At 38.1% G+C, this 22,490-nt stretch overlaps 1 protein-coding gene across 2 annotated transcripts; it reads right to left on the reverse strand.

The window, feature by feature from the left end:
* Positions 1-1,057: 1,057 nt before the first annotated feature.
* klf5l (Kruppel-like factor 5 like) lies at positions 1,058-17,122 on the reverse strand. 2 transcript variants are annotated; one of them, XM_052099327.1, is made up of 4 exons: positions 16,880-17,122; positions 9,882-10,674; positions 9,339-9,398; positions 1,058-2,537 (listed from the first exon to the last, which is right to left on the reverse strand). In XM_052099327.1, the coding sequence occupies exons 1-4, from the start codon at positions 17,012-17,014 to the stop codon at positions 2,359-2,361; spliced, it is 1,167 nt and encodes a 388-aa protein (XP_051955287.1). In that variant the 5' UTR covers positions 17,015-17,122; the 3' UTR covers positions 1,058-2,358. The 2 variants fall into 2 exon arrangements, with proteins under 2 accessions (XP_051955287.1, XP_051955286.1); XM_052099326.1 differs by having other exon boundaries at positions 16,844-17,122.
* Between the last annotated feature and the right edge of the window lie 5,368 nt (positions 17,123-22,490).

Genomic DNA, 22,490 nt, shown 5'->3' on the forward strand with positions numbered 1-22,490 from the left:
TAAAATGGCGGAGGACATTGAGGTTTCTATAGTGAAAGACTCTTGCGCACTGGCTACCTCGAAATAGGGAGAAATACCCCTGCTTGGATAGCTACTTTTCCACTGAGAAAACTGATCATCAGAAAGCTGACACCATCTCTGCTTGGGAGTGGCAGCGGCAACAGGTCTCTCTCTCTCTCTCTCTCTCTCTCTCTCACACACACACACACACATCCTTGTTTATCCAATAACTTGTTAGAAACAGCACAAGCCGTAATACTATTTCTGAAGTGACATTTTTGTATTACTAACGAAGGCTTGGACGCATCATTTGGTTTGATCCAGCAATGGCAGGTTCTGATCGGTCGCGTAAGAAAGTAGTTCCATGCACAAATGCGTTTTTGCTAATTTTTTAAAACTTGTTCATTGAACTGTTAAGCAATATCACACTCGCAATCGTGCTATATGTCCCTAAATCAGCACTATTGTGATTACTTATGGCACTCGGCCTGTGGCCGAATCACAGCAGTGCTGATGTAGAGCGTCATGTATGTAGAGTATTGCTTAAATATCTAAATTTGTAACGGTTAGGGGCTTAATTAAAATGCGATTATTTGTATATGTAAAAGTTGGCAGAAAATCCATTCTGATTGGCTGGCTGCTGTTGGCAAAAATTTTGAGACAGAGACAGACTCAAGTTCGGTTCATCTGGTAACAAAGTTTTGTTTAAAATTGACCAGGCTGCTACAATGGGCACCTCTGACAAAGAACTAGTCTAAAACTTTTTATTAGATTTTTCCAAGCTTGTAAAGTTTATGGCATTGAAAGAAATTAAAGATTGCCATTGAAGCAAATTGTTTTCACACTGTTTTCATGGCATACCACAGTAAATAATAAAATAACAATTAAGAGGGCCCCATTCCTGTACTTTGCCTAGGGCTCCCAAATCACTAAATCCAATTCTGATTTTAAGGACCTGCTGGAACCCTGACAAACCAAGGTATTTTCAAACAGCATTCACCTGAGATACTTGATTCCTGAGACCTTACAAAAAGCAAAATATGTGCTTAACAAATACAAGACAACATCACTATTAAAGTATCTAGGACAAAATGCGATTACTCGTTTTATTTTCAAAATTAGTTGAACTCAAGAATGAAAATACAACATGTTAACCGGATCATCACTTTTTGCAACAATGAACGATCTACAAACTCAATTCACCCACATTCAAGACAAGCTTAATAAAATCCCATTTGTTCATAATAAAATCAGCTTCAAAGAGGAAAAAATATTTACACAGTTTTTAACTACAGTATATACAGTATCGTTTGATCCAACAGAGGTCCCTTAATAAGTGAAGGACACAAACAGAGGGAACTTGAGAACTTTTACAAACCGTGGTTGCTCACACCGGTTACAAACAGCATTAAAAAGGCAACTGCATCCATACAGTGTGACCATACAGAATACATTTGTTCTTGAGAAAGTGAGGGATTAAGAGGCTTCAAAGTCTTCCACAATTTCTTATGAACTTGTTAAAAAAGTACTTCTTCCTCACAGATTTAAAAAATAATAATATTTTGAAGGGTACCTACTTAAAATTTGACATGAAAATGCTCCATATTTTGTAGTTTTTCATGAAAAATCCACTTGCAAATAAATACATCTCAAATTCATGTACAATTTGGCACACACAATCAAATAAAACATGGGTTCATACCTTTGAACGGTTGATGTCAACATGCAATTGTGAGCTAATTTGTCATTTAAATGTAAACATCAGCCATATAAACTGTCACAGTCAACTGATCTGAGCGATACTTTTTACACAGTCCCATAAAGATATGTTTCCATGGATACTGGACTATGAGAAAAGCAAACATTATGGTCGCTCAATTTTGTATCGTAACCCAAACGCAAAAAACTTGAGATTTTTGTTGAAGGTTGGGAAGGGAATTACATATAAATATTATACAGCGTTACTGTCATCTAGAAATAACCAATTAACAATAACCATTAATTCAAAGATTGCATTTCAAGTTATTCGGAAGACATTTTTGTTCCCAACGGAACAAAATGTACTTTCAAATTTTAGTCAGAAAAGGGAGGTCAAGTATAAAATTCAAGACATTCTTTTACATTACAGACACATACAAACATATGTACAGTACTATACAACCTAGTTAGGCTCTTTGCCGTGATGTTTTAATGATGTCATGTCCTCTTCAAGACAATCGATGTGGTATGTGAGTGCTGGTTTGTAATTGGCAAAGTTTTTATGAACATAGTCATTTGTTCTGCATTTGTCAATAAATGGGAACTATTTATAAGAATAAAATCATTATAAAACTTGAAAATGTATGGATGTGAAGTCCATTAGTTTTGGTGGCGCTTCATATGCAGCGCCAGGTGGTCTGAGCGAGAGAAGCAGCGACTGCAAGCGATGCATTTGAAGGGTTTTGCACCAGTGTGTTTGCGGTAATGCCGTGTCAGTTCATCGGAACGGGCGAAACGCCAGTCGCATCCTTCCCAGCTGCACCGGTATGGCTTCTCACCTACAGTCAAGAAAAACAAAAACAAACATTTTGTTCAATTATACCAGTTAATCTTTTAAAGACAATAAAAAGTTGTCATTCTCCAAAATTGTGAAAGAAATTATACTTGACAAAATGACATAATTACATGCTTTTATTCAATTTTGTTAACGATTACACAATTCAGTTTGATGGAAAATTGATATAATTCATGCATTTGTCGTGAATCTTAATTTTAAAATCTTAATGTGTAAATACCATTTTTAGAAAAATAAAATGTGGGTGTTTCTCCAATTAGGAGAATAATTCAATAAAATGTCATTATATAAATAATAATAAAAAAATGATCTTTGCATTTTTAAAGGATATATTATAATAGGTTGATATGTTTTATTGCATTTCTTTAATTACTTTTTCAAGAGTGTTGAAATGAATTTCTCTATTTTGGACATTAGAAAATCCTATTTTCAATTCATTTGGTATTTGTGTGCAAAATTTGTAACTTTATATAAAAAGAAAAATGCTGTCCCTGAATACTGCTGTCATTCCCATCACACAAAGCATTTGAGACATTTTTTTATATTTGATTATCATGAAAATGAGAAGTGACAGGGTAGAACATGTCAGAGAGTATGTTTTTTTTAATATATCATAATATGAGTGTAACTTTATTAGGTGTCATTACCAAACTGGTATTTGAGAATTTCAATAATAAAAAAAGAAAAAGTTTCAAAAAGTTAATTGACTGTTGTGTAGGCTAGTCCAATACTTAAACTTTTTTCTGCAAAAACAAAAGAAAATTTCATTACTATAAAATCACAATACTAAATGTCACATTATTCAAAATTAATTTGAAGGTTATGATCAGATTTTAATTCTGGGATAATTGATAAATGTTTTAAGATAAAACATACTTTGAAAGGGTCACTTTTTTCAATTTCGAGTAGTCAAAAGTACCCTTAATCACCCAGACATACTGATCTTAAAAATCTTCAGATAAAATAATCAATATGGAACGACAAAACAAAAGCAAGATTTTGCAGAAACCTGCGTTAGCAACCTGTATTCAACAGTGTGAAATGAATCTTTTGCTATTCTTTCATTCAGCAGGCTAAAACGATACATCTAAAAATCATCAAAACAAGGATTTTCCCCCCGTCCCTTTGTGCTTTCCTTCAATACACAAACAAACTTCGCACTTTCAATTTCAACTGCCATTTATGGTCATCCATGGTGACGTTTTGCCCTCCGTGAAAGCCAGGTGCATACAAAGTCCAGCATGAACATGTAACAGTGTGTGTGTGTCTCTTAACATTTTTAAATGGCAGTTATAGAGGAATAAGGCGAGTATGTGCTTGTGGTTTGGAGAGTAATACAACGCCAATGTGTAAACATAGAAGTAATTTCCATGGTGCTTGACACACACTGATAAGATCTGACATTGTAAGGTTTGCCACAGCACTAAATCCTGAAAAGCTCTGTTCAGCATGACAACATAATAACCATTCATCTCTTATGGCCCCAATCACACAAACATTACAAGATTCACACCAAAACAATTGTTTATTCTAAAGAAATAATAATTTTCTGTGTGTGCGCATGGCGGATAAAAAAAGTCAGAGAATGTAAGTAAACTAAAGTATGTATCCTGCTTTCCAACTAAAGTCTAAGCCTTTTCTTCGCTTAATATGCAATTTCAGGACAACTGATTTTGACTGACAAATGTTAGTCGGTCGCTTTTATGTATCATAGCTTTGCGTTTATATGTGTGTAAATACAATTGTCTGATTGGCTGCTTGCAAGCTTTATAAACATTTACCGCAGATATCTTGTTATGCATGCTGTCATCCTGCATTAATATGGACAGGTTCTAAAAATAACTTTTTTGCCACACCTTCCAATGCTGAGTGACTATAAATGTACCTGACATGAATATACTTACAGCCCATGAAAGTGTATTTTGCACTTTTTTAATCAAAATAAAAGTACAGTTTCTTCAACTTCAGGCAATTTAAGCATTTTGGATTTCTAGAAAATGTATAAGGGTTCTTGTGGCTCAAGAGCATGGAGTTTGCAATTCCAGGGTCATGGGTTCAATTCCCAGTGAACACACAAACTGGTAGAAATGTGTATGTAACTTGAATGCATTGTAAGACGCTTTGGATCAAAGCGTCTAGCAAATGCATAAATGTAATTGTACATGCGCCACAGGAGATTTATGTCATTTTTATCACTTTTTCCAAAAGTCATGTAAATTCCCACCAGTGTTATTCCCAGAACATCTCAAATTCTGTATTGTGTTTAATCGAATTCTGTGTTGGAAATGACTTAAATGTTTAAAGTACTCTTTAAAGTTTTGTCTTACTATGGCCAGTTTCATGATTAACATTGTATGCCTCATAAATAAAGACTGTAATAAAGAAATGACGACCAATAAATATATTGTGATCACAAGTGATATTTACCTCTTTGTTTTCATCATACATAACGCATTGCATTTTTTATGTGTGTGTGTGGGGTGGGGGGGTCCTTTTCTGCCCAATTCCCAATGCGCTCCAAGTCCTCATGGTGGCGTAGGGACTCGCCTCATTCCGTGTGGCAGAGGACGGATCTCAGTTGCCTCCATGCCTGAGACCGTCAATCCGCACATCTTATCACATGGATTGTTGAGCGTGTTACCACGGAGACCTAGTGTGTGTGCAAGCCCACGCTATTTCCGCGGCATCCACGCACAACTCACCACACACCACACACCACACACCCCACCGTGAGCGAGAACTACATTATAGCAACCACGAGGAGGTTAACCCAATGTGACTCTACCCACCCTAGCAATTGGGCCAATTGGTTGCTTAGGAAGCCTGACTGGAGTCACTCAGCACGCCCTGGATCCGCACTTGCGACGCCAGATGTGGTAGTCAGCATCTTTACTAGCTGAGCTACTCAGGCCCCCGCTTATCTCATCATTGACACTATTTTCAATGGGGTTAACAAGTACAGAAATAAAAAAATCAAATACATTTGGAGGGAAAATTGTCTGCGGTGGTGGAAATGGCGACTGTGGACAGCTGTAATTTTTGAACAAATCATAGAAATAATTCTCACACAAAACCTAGTTGTTTATTTCTCTCTTTGTTTAGATTATTACATGTTTAAAACTGTGGCAATGTATTTTTAGTGATATAATTTCATAGATTAATTTTGAAAGTCCAGGTCTGGGACAAAGCTATAGTAAAAACCATACATAAAGGCATGTGAAAAGTACCAAAAATAAATGAAGGTATGATAAATACAGTACTGTGCAAAAGTTTTAGGCACTTGTAAAAAATGTTGCATAGTGAGGATGTCTTCAAAAATAATGCCATAAATAGTTTTCATTTATCAAGTAATGTCACAATAAGTCCAGTAAACATAAAAAAGCTAAATCAATATTTGGTGTGACCACTTTGCCTTCAAAACAGCACCAATCCCCCATGTACACCTGGATACAGTTTTTCTTGGTTGCTGGCAGATAGGATGTTCCAAGCTTCTTGGAGAATTTGCCACAGTTCTTCTATCTATTTAGGATGTCTCAATTGCTTCTGTCTCTTTATGTAATCCCAGAATGACACGATGTTCCGTGGGGGGCTTTGTGGGGGCCATGACATCTATTGCAGGGCTCCCTTTTCTTCCATTCTAACCTTTTCTATTTGCAAAAGAAATGTTAGGGAGTCTAATATTAATATTTCCTATTGACACACTTAAGCTGACGATATAAATAGCCATCTTAAGACAAATGTTTGTGAAACATCTTATTTGCCTAAGACATTTACACAGTTCTGTAGATAGATAGATATATACGTATGTGTAATTATATATATATATATATATATAAATAAATAAATAAAAACGCACACAAAAATTTGAAGATGCACCAAGATTTTTATCTGCACGTTTTTTGTGACTTAATGTAAGGAATATTACATGTGTGTCAGCATATGGATTTCTGGAGAAAGAAAAATGGTCACAACAGAGGTTTTCATGTCACACAGTGAGAATCAAACAATTGTTTTAAAAAAAAAAGTGTGTGTGTGATGTTGCAGTGCCTTATAAAATCAACAGTCAATGGCGAGTAACCGGTTTATTCACATAAAATAAATAATTTGGCATCTGAGAGGTGTTAATTTAACATTTTTACATCAAACATCACTAGATGCTGCTTCAAAATATCAGTTCAGTCCACTAACTTTATCATTATCAATAGTATAGCTCTTGTGCCAGGTGAGGCGGTGAGAGCTCCAAAATGGGAAGTAACTGACAAGAGCACACATTTAGCTCAGTGACAGTTTGGACAGTGCTAATAAACCTTTGATTTAACTGCAAATAGGCTAGATGGCACCCCACTTTCCCCCCTTTCCTATACATGAAACCAGAATTAAAAAGCAGGCAAAAGACTCCAACAGCTCAGGGTTTTGAACAAGCTAATGCTCCCCTATCAACCACTTCAGCTTGTGGAATATGTGTTTAAGGGCCAGCAAGCTCAAACAGAGAGATATTATTTGGTTAGCTGGTAGTTGTGCAACGGCTAATCTGTTATCGCTGAAGTATTTTACTGTGTGTACACACACACAACTATTATAAAAACAAGAAATGTGGAAGTTGAATATTGCTAACAGTATAAGCGGTGTTCAATAGTGATTAATTTATATATTCATTCATATATAATAGTGTTCAATCAGAATTGGACTATTTCAATTTAAGTCTTTTTATGACAATCACTTGGTGACACCCAATAAGTGCCCAACAAGCACCACAAATTTGCAGTGATACCCATAAAATCACCATCGTAAGTCCTTTATCAGTGGCTTCTGTTTGAGAAAGGTGGGCAACATGTTCAATTACAAAGATAATGCAGGGCTTTCACAAATTCACTGATTGCCCTCAGAGCAATCGGTCAAAAAATAAAAAAACATCACGACCATGGTCAAAGCCATTTAGATAGCTGGTAGCACTATACAATACCTTCACATTAGTTAATGCAATAGTTTACATGAAGTAACAGTAAAAAATACTTTTAGACCATTCATAAATCTTGGTTAAAGTTCATTTCTACATATAAATGTTCAACATTAAACATTTTATACATTAACGTTACTTAATGCATTTTGGTGTAACGAAAATAGAATACTTATTAGTATAACAATAGTATATTTATAAAATCACATTAAGATTAATAAAAAAAATTAAGGTTTATTGTTAGTTTATAATACTTATGGCATTAAAGCTAAAGTGTGTTATTTCTGCGCCACTAGTACCACCAGAGGAATATCAAATAAACATTGTTTTTGAACAACCATAAATATTCCCCCCATCTTTTGTTATTTAAAATTATTATTAAAGGGCTTATTTTTGGAGTTATCTGTATATTGGTGTGCATGAAAAAGCACTCAATGTTGCCATGTCAGTTGGTTGGACCGCTCAGACAAACACAGAGACCCAAAGTTTACAGTATTTGAAGAAATCAACCTTTGAATGGTTTACTTACAGTTGGCAGCATATTAAGCCGGTAACGAATAAAGAATTTTAACATAGAAAAGAGACACAATTCAGCTTTAACTAATGTTAAAATACAGAACTTTATTGTAAAGGATTATCAGCTAACTTTTACGTTTTAATAGAAGACGAGGCTGTACCTTTGCAAGATATTCTAACACATTCCTAAGAATCATGTTTAGATAAGCTCCACCAACTTTAGAACATGATCATAACAACATAAACGCTGCTAACTGCTTAGATTACAACTTTGATTACAAAGCTAGCAAGTTTTGCAGGCTTAAAGTTAATTGCTTTGCAAGTACATCTTGACATACATTTCTTGATTGGCTCTTCCTCTTGATCGCCTAGACTAGAACATACAATTCCTGGAGGCATCAAAATTACATGTTACCAACCTATTCTAACGTTCATCTAATGTCAGTGTGGAAAATTCTAGACTTCTTAACATGTTGTTTGACAGCTTTTAGTGTGATGAGCTCAATCCCAACACCTGATGTCTTTTGAAATAAAGCTCTGTGCCATGTCCACCTGAGGAACTACCTGACTTTAGTCAACTTAAACATACTATGCTGATGGACAGAGGGTCACAAGGCAAGCGAGAATGAAGGATGTACACATGACCCAATGTACCATAAGGGAACATTCCTTTCATTTCAGCTTAAAGACAGTTGTGAAGATACCTCTAAGGCACCACTGAGTGAGAGTACAACAATAATGATACCTGAGGCTAAAGGGAATTCCTCTGCACACTCTGTGACCACCCCGAAATGGAAATAAATGTGGAAAGAAAGAGGTAAATGGGTGTAAAAGATGCTTATATTAGCTTAAGGTCATGTGGAAAAAAATGATGACCTGCTAGTGTTGGGAGGGTAGATTTTTGTCTCACTCTAAAGTGTGGTGTAATTGCGATGGGTTTCATCTTACGCCGAACTGAACGCACTGAAACTGCCGAGTTCTTTTTCCCCGGTGGTATACTCCTCCCCCACTTGAGCACAGACAGAAAAAGCAGGAGGAACAGGTTTTTCCTCCGCCGCTTGGCGATATACCCCTCGGGAAAGCATGCAGGGCTTGCACAGGCACGCAGACACATTGTGTTTATATGCATGAAAAGAGAGTCAATTAATCTCTCCCACCGCCCTGTTCTCTGTCTTTCTACATCTCTCTTGTCCCTAGGCTGTCATCTCAGTGCACGCTGTTGCTGGATTTGTAGCCTTTGTCTTGATGGTACATTGCATCTGGTATAAAAGTTACAACTGCTTCTAATTTAGTGTGATTTCAGTTTCTTACCTGTATGAGTCCTTTGGTGTGCTTTCAAGTGAGAGCTCTTTGTGTAAACTTTGGAGCATCCTGGAACAGAGAAAATTTTGCCAAATGTTAGTTCACAAACGTCATTGAAAAAATGTGCACACCATCAAGATGGCATGGCAAAGGTAATCCACAAATATCTCAATCCAGTGTTTCTCAATCCTTGCTCTGGAGGACAACAGCACTACTATTTTTTTTAGATGTTTCTTCTATCACACAAGATTCTACTGATTCTAGCTCATTAGTAGAGATTCCAAGACCTGAAATGGGAGTGCCAGATAAGGGACACCAAAATTTGCAGTGCTAGGGTCCACCAGGACAAGGACACTGATCTACATCAAGGTTACTCATTCCTACTTCTGAATAGCCACCTTCCTAATTTAATTTATTTCCAACCCTGTTCCAACACACCTGGCTGTAATAGAGCTTGATTAGTTGATTGATATGTGTGTGTAATTAGAGTTGGTGCTAAACTCTGCAGGACCAGGTAAAAGTAACCCTGATCTACATAAATGGCACACTCGCCTGGGAAGTCACAGTGATGGATCCGTCTCTTCTCCAGCTCGGGGTTGCTCCGTCGGTTGTATCTGGGCCCAGTGAGTACACCCTGACCATGGGCCATTAGCATGGAATGAGAGGTCATCTGTCCAACCTTCATTCCGATTCTAGCCTGGTACGGAGGGGGAGGGAGAACAGTGGTAATAAGCTCTGCCTGGTCCTCCGGACTGCCAGGCTGGGAGTTGGGGGGTGATGGAGGCAAACTATGGGGCTGGGGAGAAGTGTAGAATGATTCAGGCATGACAAATTCTCCAGAATGTGTTGTCAATGCCACATTGTTCAGGTTGAGCATCGTCCTGTCCGACGCACCAACTCCATTCATAGCCTGACTCTGGGAGAAGGTCATTGTGGTTAGGTCGCTACTACTGATGGGCATCTGATAGACTGATGGCTGCTGAGGGCCAATATGGAGCTCGTCTGTGACGGTCATGTCAGGTTTGATGAAGAGGCTGTTGACCGTCTGGGGCACATTGAAGACGGAGGTAAATTCGGGAAGTGACTGAATTCCACAGGGTTCTTCCACACCTGGCTCAGTTTTGATCTGATGCACCGAAGGCTTGTTTGGTCGGTACAGGCCTGTGCGAAGGTGTGTGGTATTGGGTAGGATAACGTTTATGTTGAGACTGTAAGGGGCAGGTTTCTCATCAGCAAAATATTCGTCCACAACAGAGGCACTTTCTCGACGATACTTCTTATCAGTTATGTTTGGAGATAGCAGTAGGCCACTTTGGGGCAAATATTTATCCATTTCCATCCGCGTCTGAAATAAAATAAAATAAAAAGAATTAGTATGAGTTGTCTGGGACACCTCTTAGCTCAAAGCATGAGGGGTAAATTGTGCTTCTTTCTCAAAACTCTGTGCTTTTTGCCTGGTGAAATAAACAAATGTGCTATTACAGCCCAAGGAAAGCAGGAGGTAAACTGCACTTCCAGATGCACAGTATAGTCAAGCAACATGTTAAAGAGAGGATTCAGGTGGCTGGATCACAGTAGTGGAGTGAAGCTGTATAGTCTCGGCAGTGAGCCCTATATAGCGAGATCAGAACTGCACTGTGCGCATTTTGCCAACATTTATTTCAAATTGACCAAAATGCAAAATCAGAAATTGTTTTAGAATGGTTTCAATTATGAGGATGCTCCGTACATTTAGATGGTAAGATTTTCATGTAATGATACACTGGCACCAAGGAAAACTACTCCCTGATGTAATTTTTTTGTGTGTATTTGTTCTACTCTACTTCTATGCTGAACTTTCTGCTTTACTTCATCGTAGAGCCAAAGTCAAATGAAGATAAATGGAAAACAAGAGAGTAAAAGATTGTAATTTGTCACAGTTTTGATTCGCAATAGACTTAACATGAAGCATTGCAATATTATTATATTGTGACCCATATTTCGATATAATACATTTTGCCAGATTCCCACCCCTTGTTATTGAACTAGCTGATGTCAAACAGAGATGTCTGCACTGCCTTTTTAACCTTTTCATCCTCAGTTACTGAAATGATTATTTCAGAGGAGATTTGGGAGCCTGACATTAATATACCAAGTTATTATCTTTCAGAGTTGACAAAGATCATTTGTGATTGTAGTGCCTATATAAGCAGTGTGCACTATTAAAGCTCAGTTCACACAAAGCCAAGTTCTACACAGCACCTCTGCATAGTGCTGCACTGCAGCACAGAGTAAAGAGAAACCCCTTAGGCGTGGCGGCCATGAAGTCCTGGAACACAAAGCAAAGCCAAAACAGTGACATGTGATAGCAAGAGGAGATATGGGCACAATGTACAAAAATAGAAATCAAAAAAAGAAAAAAAAGTGCATCCTGGAGAGCCATTCAGGTGCAAAGGTGCTGTAAACCCCAGAGATTAGGGAACTCTTGTGATAATAAGGAGCTAGATTTACCAAACCAGTCAATTGGCAAGTCAAATGTCTGATTATGAAATGGTTAGCAAATGCAAAAATCTAAACCACCAAAACAGCAAAGTCTTGAACTGAACAGAGGTAGACTTGAAGGGAAAACAATCCATAATGACTGTAACATTTGCAGTCACTATATAATAAATAATAATTTCAACAGCATCGGCAAGTCCTGCTGTCTTAAGTATCAGCTATGTCAACAATAAGGTGTGCATTGTCGAAATGTAATTCCTTAGCAACCCACTGATATGGTTTCATGTACACACTCCAAATGTCTTCACCCTTTTAGGTAACTCATACCCTAACATGTGACGTCATGTACCTTTGGGGAATGTGCAATCAATGCTGACACTTTGCAGTGGTTCATATTGTGCTGGAAGAGGCATTTATAACAAATTGCAAGGCTCCACAGTGTGACAGATTTGCTCATACATTATTTGCTATCAAACATTATATACTATTCAACAACTAATTTGAACCCATCCACACAAGTGCGAAAAGTGTAATTTCCCCCAACGAGGAGTGTTACAACAAAGAACATGACCAATGTGTCTGATGTCGGCTTTGATATTGACAAATCGTAAGTGCTCGAACTTTTGAGGGTTGCTGTGGATGAGGTGTCAGAGTGGCAGTAAAGTTCCCTCTATGCTGCCCGCTAATCCTACAAAAAACTAAAATAAAATGCGAGATATTATTATTTTTGGCCTCTGTGAGCATCCAGTTGCTTGATTCGCAGAAGATGAGATTAAAGAGTGGTGATTTATAATCAGAAACACTGAATTCAGCATGTTTCTGTAATTCAGAGGTATATGTTCCATTCATAAATTATGCAATGGAAATGTTTCTAAATGGTCTATTCTTAAACCAATACAATTAATGTCAATAAAAACTATTTATACAAAATCTTAGTAGTATTGCTTTTTTTAATAGCAGGAAATACATATTCTGTGGTGGTGAGAGCAAATGGTAAATCAAGGTAATTTCGATACAATGATATAATTAAAAAGTACTTAAAATTGTATTGTGTAAATTGTATTAAGGTGATAGTGATAGTAGTAGTAAGTTGTAGTAATACACAAAAATACTGTAGTAATTCATTATAAAAATAACAATCAAACAGATTCTACCATAATCCTCTGTGTACTAATACAGTTTAATTTTGTGCCAAGGAATTTGAGTTCAATAGCACCGGAACTAACACCGAAGGAGATGTTAGGCAGAATATTAACCTCAGTCACCATTCACTTTAAATGGGTGGAAAAAAAGGTGCAATGAAAGTGAATGGTGACTGAGGCTAACATTCTGCCCAATATCTCCTTTTGTGTTCCAGGAAAGAAAGTCATACAGGTTTGGAAGGTGAGCAAATGACAGAATTTTCCTTTTTTGGGGATTAAGAATCCAACATGTTCTCAGTGAAAACGTGATTCTATATACATTTTTGCAAAACTTGTTATGTGTGTCTCCAGGTACAATTTCCTTCAGTTTCCAGGTGAAATGAACACTAGAGGCGCTACAACAATTGTGTGTTTACTTTCACTCATATCATGACTTTAATGGCGGATTAGGACTTTATAGCTACTTATTTTTCTCTCTATTTCTCAGACCCTGCTACTCTATGATAGACACACTTTTACTCTAATGCATCTTTTCAAAAATTAAACATTTTAATGCTTGTATTGCAGACCCACCTACATATATACACTTATTCCAGCATGTTTAGCTTGTGCGGTAGCTCACCAGATATTGTGTTGGGCTTAGAATCGGAGGATTTCGTTTCAAGTCCAGCCATAAACTCAAGCTAAAATGTCACATTAGAAATGTGATTTGTTTCAGAAAATGTGATTTTTAATTTTACTTCTGCAATTTAAAACAGTAATGGATAGGTTTAGGTGTTGATTTGGTACGTATGTCTTTTTTAAACATCTAATTATTATTTAAAACACTATTGGTTGTGTTCAGGCAACAGTTTTAAAAACATCCATCTAAAATTCACCTTAAAACCTCATCTACATACGACACGATTTTACTCACTTTTGGCACCCCCAGCTGGACATTTCACTGAAAAACAGCAGCCAAACTTGTTATACAGCACGCAAATTTTGAACTGCAAAAGTGTTGTCATGTTCACATAAATTTCATGACACCAGGCTGGAACTATCCCTTTAACGTTTACAAAACTACCTTCACCGTCATCAGGCCCGCTCAGGAAAGTTAAAACCAGGCAATTATTGGAAAATAGCTTTTGATTTACACTCTCGACCTGGCAAGGGTAGTGCCCTTGCTCTTAGTCCAAGGCACAAACGGGCCTTGTGTTGTGGTGGTACTGGCAGAGAAGAGTGTCTTTGGCCCCGGCCACTGTTGGCCTTAGAGACCCGGTCCTCCTCTAAGCACCATGCCTGAGGGTTCTGTTCACTGCATCTTTGTGTGAGGCGAATGAAGATTGCATCTGAACCCTGGCCCAAGAACGGAGTTAATGATTGGAGAACGTTTACAACTGTTCAGTTATGTATCTCAGGGGCCGATAAGGACTGGGAGACGGAGTTAGGCATAAAAATAATCTTTGACATAAATAAGATGGGGTTTCCGTGTCGCTTGGAAGTTTCTTTCAAACGTTCTTTGATAATATAGCTAAATTTGGAGCATTTTGCTAAAAAATAATCGAACTTGCTTTTTAAGAATATTTATCAGTAAAATATTTTCAGTGAAAAAAATTTAACAGTCTCAAAATTGCACAATGGGCCCCATTCATGAAACACGAGCAAGAACTAAAATCGGTTTAAACTGTACGTAAAACCATCCTTAAGTTTATCGACCCATTCGTTTCAACAGGATAATTTACATTAGAATGGATTTATGATCGTTCTCAAAGATATTCGTTCTGCTCATGTTTCACAAATAAGAACCTACATGTGAAGGCTACTCCTAACCGTTTCCCGTAGTTATTTTTCATATCCCGTTTCAGAGTGCAACTAGCCACTTAGTCCAAAGACCTCTTTCCTAATTACAATACAAATGGTCTTGCTCCTCAAATAATTGTCCTTTATGGCCGAAAGGAATGCAAAAGATGGAGATTTGTCCACAGATCCCCTTAAAACGAGACGGATAGGCTTCTTGTCTGTTTACCAGAGCAATAACAGCACAAATAATCAGAGGGCAGCAGCGAGAGAAAACAAAACCTTTGAGACTAAATTGATGTTTTATGGCTTTGGGTTAAATAGATAACCGTTGTTTTGGCTTTTCAGGACAGGGTCTAGTAAAGGAACTGTCTTGGCTGCTCTTCAAGGCAGATGACATGAGCGCCAGTGAGGACACTAGACAGAAAATGAACGAAAATGATTGCAAAAAAGACGCATGGCACTACAAAACCGATGACTCAGACACAGATAGAGACTTTCTTATCTTTTAATTAGACGTAACAAACCAATAATATAATTAAAATCGATCTCTAATCCAAGACATTGTTGGTTTGCTGATTACTTTAATTCAAGATTCTTTAAAAAAAAAATATTTGTCTTCTTTTCACCTCATTTAGACAGAATTATGACTCCTTTAATAGCAGGTACATGTGATGGGGCAGTTTTTCCAATGATTAGTGGGAATTAGAGACAAGAATTCCCTAAAGCACATGAGGTTAGCCGTATGCTTCTAATCACAGACCACATACAGGGGTCAACAAGGGAACGAAGGCCTAGGCTGTTCCCTTCAGTGTAGACTACAACCTGCATGCTCCCTGTGGCCATATGAACCTATGAAGAAGTGCAACGAGGTCATCAGTCATTGGCTCAACCAGTCATATACAAGTAGTGCTGGTAGGAGTCCAAGTTGGAATCCCGTACACGTCAACAGAGCATGTTCGGTTTGCCATTCGGACAAATACATTTTAATTTGTTCAACTAATGTGCATTTGAGCCTTTAAAACAGAAAATGTACCGTGATGTACAGCATGTCTCTTAAAAAAAACATTTAAATACAACCTGACCGATGCAAAACAGCATTCTAAATTCACCAGATTTCAACTTCAATGCGACAACGCCAAATATTATAGTACAATTCTGATTCTCATCCTACAAATGAAAATCAGCTTTTATATCCTATATGAGCAATTTTATATTCTATGGGCGAATCTGTAGCATATTAATTTTCTTTGTGGGAATAACAATTTTTTTTTAAATGGTCACTATTACGATTCCATGTCATCAGTATCTACATAACTTTAAGATGTGCATTTAAGTTGTTGGGTATTTAGTCAGTCTTGCAAAAAAACGAGAGGGCAATACAGGTAAAAAGGACTCTTTCAATCATTTTTGTTCACCTTTTCATAGTAAATAAAGTTGGCCTAAACTCAAAGTGTTTACCAAAAGGTGAAAGTGTCTTTGTAGAGACTATCATTTCAACCTACCTTACAAAAGTATACACTGCTTAGTTTAGTTGAGGACATTATAATGGATATTTTTATTGCAAAACCTAAACATTCATGCTAAATCTAAAAACGCCATTTTTTTTTTATTTTAAATTAGTTTATTACTTTAAACTACCACACTGATTAAACATCTGGAAAAAAAATATGAAGCCATAATGTATTATCATTATTATTTATAATTATGTAAATAATAACGATAATTAAAATAATAAATGTGTATTTAAAATAATACTAATAACGTTTGACGATTTTTATACAAATCGTCCATCATTCAAAGACTTTTAGGTAATACTACAAACGGCATTTACACACAAAATACAATTTACACGCACAATAAAATGAGAACCTAGTTCATACGGACTAAAAGAGATGTCTTCAATTTTATACCAACAAAATTTAATTTTCATTAATTCAGAGGCGTGAAAACAACTAAAAAGACACTTGCAACACAGGAATCCTAAATATTATTTCCACTTACTGATGCTTTCCATCAAAATACATCCATTTTAACCTATATTTTGAACACTTGGATATACAAATCTTTGCTTCTCACTTAATGAAGACAGCAACCACAGGGTGCCTGTCATACCTGCGCCATTTCAACAGCGTTTGGTGCTAGACTCACTGCGGGTTTGACGTCCTCAAACACTGAAGAGTCCTCCGGCCCATCCACGCAAGACATCCGGACGGGTTTCAGCTGCGTGAAAACAGCCCTTTCTTCTGAATTCGGCGCGCCAACGACCAGTCCTATGCTTGCCATTTCTATACGAAAATAACGAAACTTATATATTCCTAATTACGAATACACATATAAGGGATTATTGTAAACGCCCTTGCAGGTACATCCACACGCACGGTGTATCCAAAACCCTCCCAGTATAACTCAGGTAGTCTTACCTGTTGTAAAGTATTACACAGTGGACGCGTAAGACACCTGCTTCAGCCAATCCGAGCGAAGGAAAGAGCGCCTTCTCCAATCACAGAGAAGGTGAGAAGTATAGCTCACCTGAGAGGTGTTGAGAACAACATAGAGGCGTTACCTTTCACTTCCATCTAGACGTTATCGTATTGTAAACAGTTTAATAATTAAGATGACAGACTTTTTGGTAATAGGATCGCTTAGCAAAAAAAAAAATAATAATAATAAAAATAAATAAATAAATATATATATATATATATATATATAGATCTCTGGAAAAAGTTAAGAGACTACTGCAAAAGTATCCGTTTCTCTGGATTTACTATTTATAGATATGTCTGAGTAAAATGTACATTTTTGTTTTATATAGTACTGACAATATTTCTCCAAATTCCAAATAAAAATGTTCATTTAGAGCAAATATTTGCAGAAAATGACAACTGGTCAAAATAACACAAAAGATGCAGTGTTTTCAGACCTCAAATAATCCAAAGAAAACAAGTTCATATTCATTTTTATACAACACAACACAATACTTATATTTAACTTAGGAAGTGTTCAGAAATCAATATTTGGTGGAATAACCCTGATTTTCAATCACAGCTTTCATGCATCTTGGCATGCTCTCTACCAGTCTTTCACATTGCTGTTGGGTGATTTTATGCCACACTTGACGCAAAAATTCAAGCCGTTCGGCTCAAAAATGTAATTTTACTGAAACACATATCTATAAATAGTAAATCCAGAAAAACTGATAATTTCGCAGTGGTCTATTAATTTTTTCCAGAGCTGTATATATATACACCGATCAGCCACAACATTAAAACCACCTACCTAATATTGTTTAGGTCCCCCTCGTGCTGCCAAAACAGCACCAACCCGCATCTCAGAATAGCATTCTTTGAGATTATATTTTTCTCACCACAATTGTACAGAGTGGTTATGTGAGTTACCGTAGACTTTGTCAGTTCAAACCAGTCTGGCCATTCTCTGTTGACCTCTCATCAACAACATATTTCCATCTGCATAACTGCAGCTCACTGAATGTTTCTAGTTTTTGGCACAATTCTGAGTAAATTCTAGAGACTGTTGTGCATGGAGATCAGCAGTTACAGAAATACTCAAAACAGCCCATCTGGCACCAACAATCATCCATGCCATTATCTAATTAGCCAATCGTGTGGCGGCAGTGTATAAAATCATGCATATACCAGTCAGGAGCATAAACATCCAGTCAGCTGCAGTTCTGTGGATGGGAATGCCTTGTTGATGAGAGAGGTCAACAGAGAATGGCCAGATTTGTTTGAACTGACAAAGTCTACAGTAACTCAGATAACCGCTCTGTACAATTGTGGTGAGAAAAATAGCATCACAGAGTGTTATTCTGAGATGCAGGTTGGCACTGATTTGGCGGCACGAGGGGACCTGCACAATATTAGGCAGATGGTTTTAATGTTGTGTGTGTGTATATACAGTATATATCTATATAATGCACTGTATATATAAAATAGTTAAATGCACATAAATCAGCAAACATTTATCAAACACAGACTGGCACATTTTGTGGCAATGCTTTGATGTGAGAAACACATATATTTATTTATGTATCATATATAAATATATAAGCACAATAACATTTATATTAAAGATTTAATTTGATACATAGTTTTAAACTACACATGTACAGAATTCTGAGAAAAACTTTGGCTACAGAATAAAAAAAGTTTTTTATATTAACTAGTCAACCCATGCAAATCTGTTTAACATATAGCAGTGACATCATTTTACAGCATTCCATATGATTGTGAATCCATGGAGTCATTTTTTGACCATATAAAAATTACTTAAATATGTAAAACAGTTAAAGGATGGGCAAGGAGGAGGCGAGAACCGGCTTGTCAATATAAATAATAATTTTATGAAAACTCAAAAAACACATGACGGACATGCCCGTAATTCTCTCTCTCTCGAACAATCGTCACCGGCCGCTTTTATCCCTCTCGCGCCTCATCAAGCCGATTGGGGACCGGGCGCGCGATATTCCGACCCGGCCCCGCCCCCCTCCGCTCCACATTCCTCCCAGCGTTATCTCAGGCCGGGGTGCCACCGGCATGACGTACACCCCCCCCATCCCTGGGGCGGGGTGTATCTCGCGTCCCGCGATGGTCATCCCCACCTTCCTCGCCCTGGGAGGAGACAGGAGGGGAAAAACAACAACAAAGTAGGCGAGGGAAAAGGCCAACACGGTGCGAAAGGGAGAGAGAGGAGAGAGAGAAAAAGCTCACTTACCGGTTCTCTGATGTACCGTCGCGTGGTCCTCGAACACTCCTCCACACTCAGGCGGACCACAGCCGCTCCAACCCCGGGCGAACCGGAGTCAAACCGTCGACCCCCAGTGGGCAGAACGCGCCTCCGCTTTCCTGGCAGCAAATGGGGACACTCCTCCACCCCTGGCAGCGGCCCTACCGCTCCGGGCGGTCGGAGAGTTTCTTCCCTCCTCCCCTCGCGGACGGCGGTCTCCCTCGACCCCTCCGCGTCTCTGGGGACGGCAGGGCACTCCTCCGCCCCCGACAGCGGCTCCCTCACTCCAGGCAGTCGGGGTATCCCGTCCCCATTTGCCCCGCGGACGACGGCCGTTCCCCGCATCCGGGCGGTCGGGCTACTCAGTCACCCGGCAGATGGCAGCGGCGCTCCCCTGGGTGGACGGCAGTGTCGAGGACTCTGCGACGGGCATCCCTCCTCCTTCCCGGCTTTCAGCACCAATGTAAAACAGTTAAAGGATGGGCAAGGAGGAGGCAAGAACCGGCTTGTCAATATAAATAATAATTTAATGAAAACTCAAAAAACACATGACGGACATGCCCGTAATTCTCTCTCTCTCGAACAATCGTCACCGGCCGCCTTTATCCCTCGCGCGCCTCATCAGGCCGATTGGGGACCCCCTTCCGCTCCACAAAATAATAAACTGCTTATTTTTATTTTTTATCTTGCATTAATGCAATGTCTGGCTCTCTCATTACAATCACATTATTCTGACTCTTGTAGATTAAACACAGGATGTTCCTTATAGACTTTAATGACTTGTCCTTTCTCATTAAAGTGGGTGATCATACAATTGTTTTACTGAATTAGCCAATAAACGACACTGAAAACGTAGTCTATTTAAATATGTAACTGAATAAATAAAACTGTACAATATAGTGCCTTCAATCTATCATGTAATATGATTTCTGTTTTGATAAGCCATTGGTGCATTTTATAACATGCCCATTGATAATGGTATTGTTGTGGCAGACTATTATAATTGTTGATCTGCAAATCTCTCTTTACATTCTAGGCTGTTATTGTTTTGACTAAACAGTATCTGAGGCTGAAATTAATCTCAGAATGAATCAGTTTCCTTCTTTCCACTAGATGCATTTGGTCACACCACACGTCACACAAAGCACCAAACCAACAAGTTTTATTCATCTTGATCTATAGACACAGAGCCACAGTTCCATTGCTCCACTAATTTCTCCTATCTCACACCAGCAATGTGGAAGAAGGATGTGAAGACATGGTGGGTCAGAAACTGGATCATCTGCATGCCTCATTTTTATTGAAATTGCCTGAGGCCAGAGGGGACAGACAAAAACAGATGTGGGCACTACAGGTGTAGCTGTTCAGGGCAAATCAGGAGGGAACAGCAGTTGTGTCAAAGGTCAGACAAGGTGAAAACACCTGTTCCAGGGTTATATGGAGTTGCTGCATCATGTATGTTATTTCAGAAGTATAATAATGCTTAACAACAGGGGTGATTAACCTAATCCATACCCAAAGACCCCCAACCACATTCTCTGGACACACAGAAACCCCTTAATATAAAATGCTAGATTCTCTTGTCAACACAATATTAACAGTGAATAGTAACTTTCATTTACAGCATTAACTAATGATTGTTCACTTATTTTCTTGATTGACATCCTTTTTTTTCTCTTTCCCCTTTTTCTCCCCAATTTGGAATGCCCATTATCCAATGCGCTCTGAGTCTTCGTGGTGGCGTAGTGACTCGCTTCAATCCGGATGGTGGAGGAAGAATCTCAATTGCCTCCGTGTCTGAGACAGTCAATCTGTGATTTCTTATCACGTGGCTTGTTGTGTGCGTTACAGCGGAGTGTGTGGAGGCTTCATGTTTTTCTCCACAGCATCCACACACAACTCTCACCGAGAGCGAGAACCGCATTATAACGACCACGAGGAGCGTTACCTCATATGACTCTACCCTCCCTAGCAACCGGGCCAATTTGGTTGCTTAGGAGACTTGGCTGGATTCACTCAGCATGCCCTGGATTGGAACTCATGACTGTTGATGCTGCACAATTAGATGTACATACAATCCCCCATAAAGTATATGTAGACAGGTGGTGCTAGGGAGGAGGGTTTCAGAGAGAAAACTCTCATAATGCGCTACTGTGAAACCAGCTACCTGCGAAAAACTGAAGCAATTTAAATGCTAGACAAAGAGGGAGGGAGTATGCTAGTTGATTGGCATATCAGGCTCATCATTGACCAGCTTGCACCATGTAGAGCTTCATGACCTAACTTATAATCATTTCATTTAAATACTGAAAAGAGACATTGAGAAACATGTAGAATATTTTTGTAATTTTAAAAGAAATTTCAACATGTATAACATACAGTATCAATCCACCAATCACCTGGAGTGCCTTCATTGATCCCTAGGTTGTATACCCTAGCTTTCCATAATATAAAATACAAAACATGTGAGTGCTACAGCAAACAGCTTTTTTTTTTTTAAACAAGACTTTCATACGTTAGTTTGGGTCTTTTGCACATTTATTAATAAATCTCCTATGAAATACTGTATATCAAGTTCATGATATGAGAATATGGGCATACAAACTGAGACAGGGAAGGATCATAGTGACAGAACAGGCTGTTATAGACTATAATTACAATAATTCACAGCAAAATGTTGGATGTCAGGACACAGCAACTCACTCTTCAGAACATGAAGTACTCAGTTTTCATCAATTATACAGGCCTTCCAGTTCCAAATTTCCAGAGCATTTCACAGAATATACTACATGATGTGAACTTGTATTTGGAGAAGAAAGTACACTGATATATGTGATTTGTATTTCCCCTATTTGTCTTCACTAGTGAAGATTATCTGTTTCTTTTCAGATATTGAGGTGCATAAGGAAATCTCTTATCAATAGGCTCTAAGTCTCCTGTTTTGAATCCTGCCAGTGCTATATGCAATTAATCACCCAAGATGGTAAAATGATGTTAAATGTATTTTAACTGTGAT

Source organism: Xyrauchen texanus, chromosome 31 (assembly GCF_025860055.1).
Source record: "Xyrauchen texanus isolate HMW12.3.18 chromosome 31, RBS_HiC_50CHRs, whole genome shotgun sequence".
Lineage (NCBI taxonomy): Eukaryota > Metazoa > Chordata > Actinopteri > Cypriniformes > Catostomidae > Xyrauchen > Xyrauchen texanus.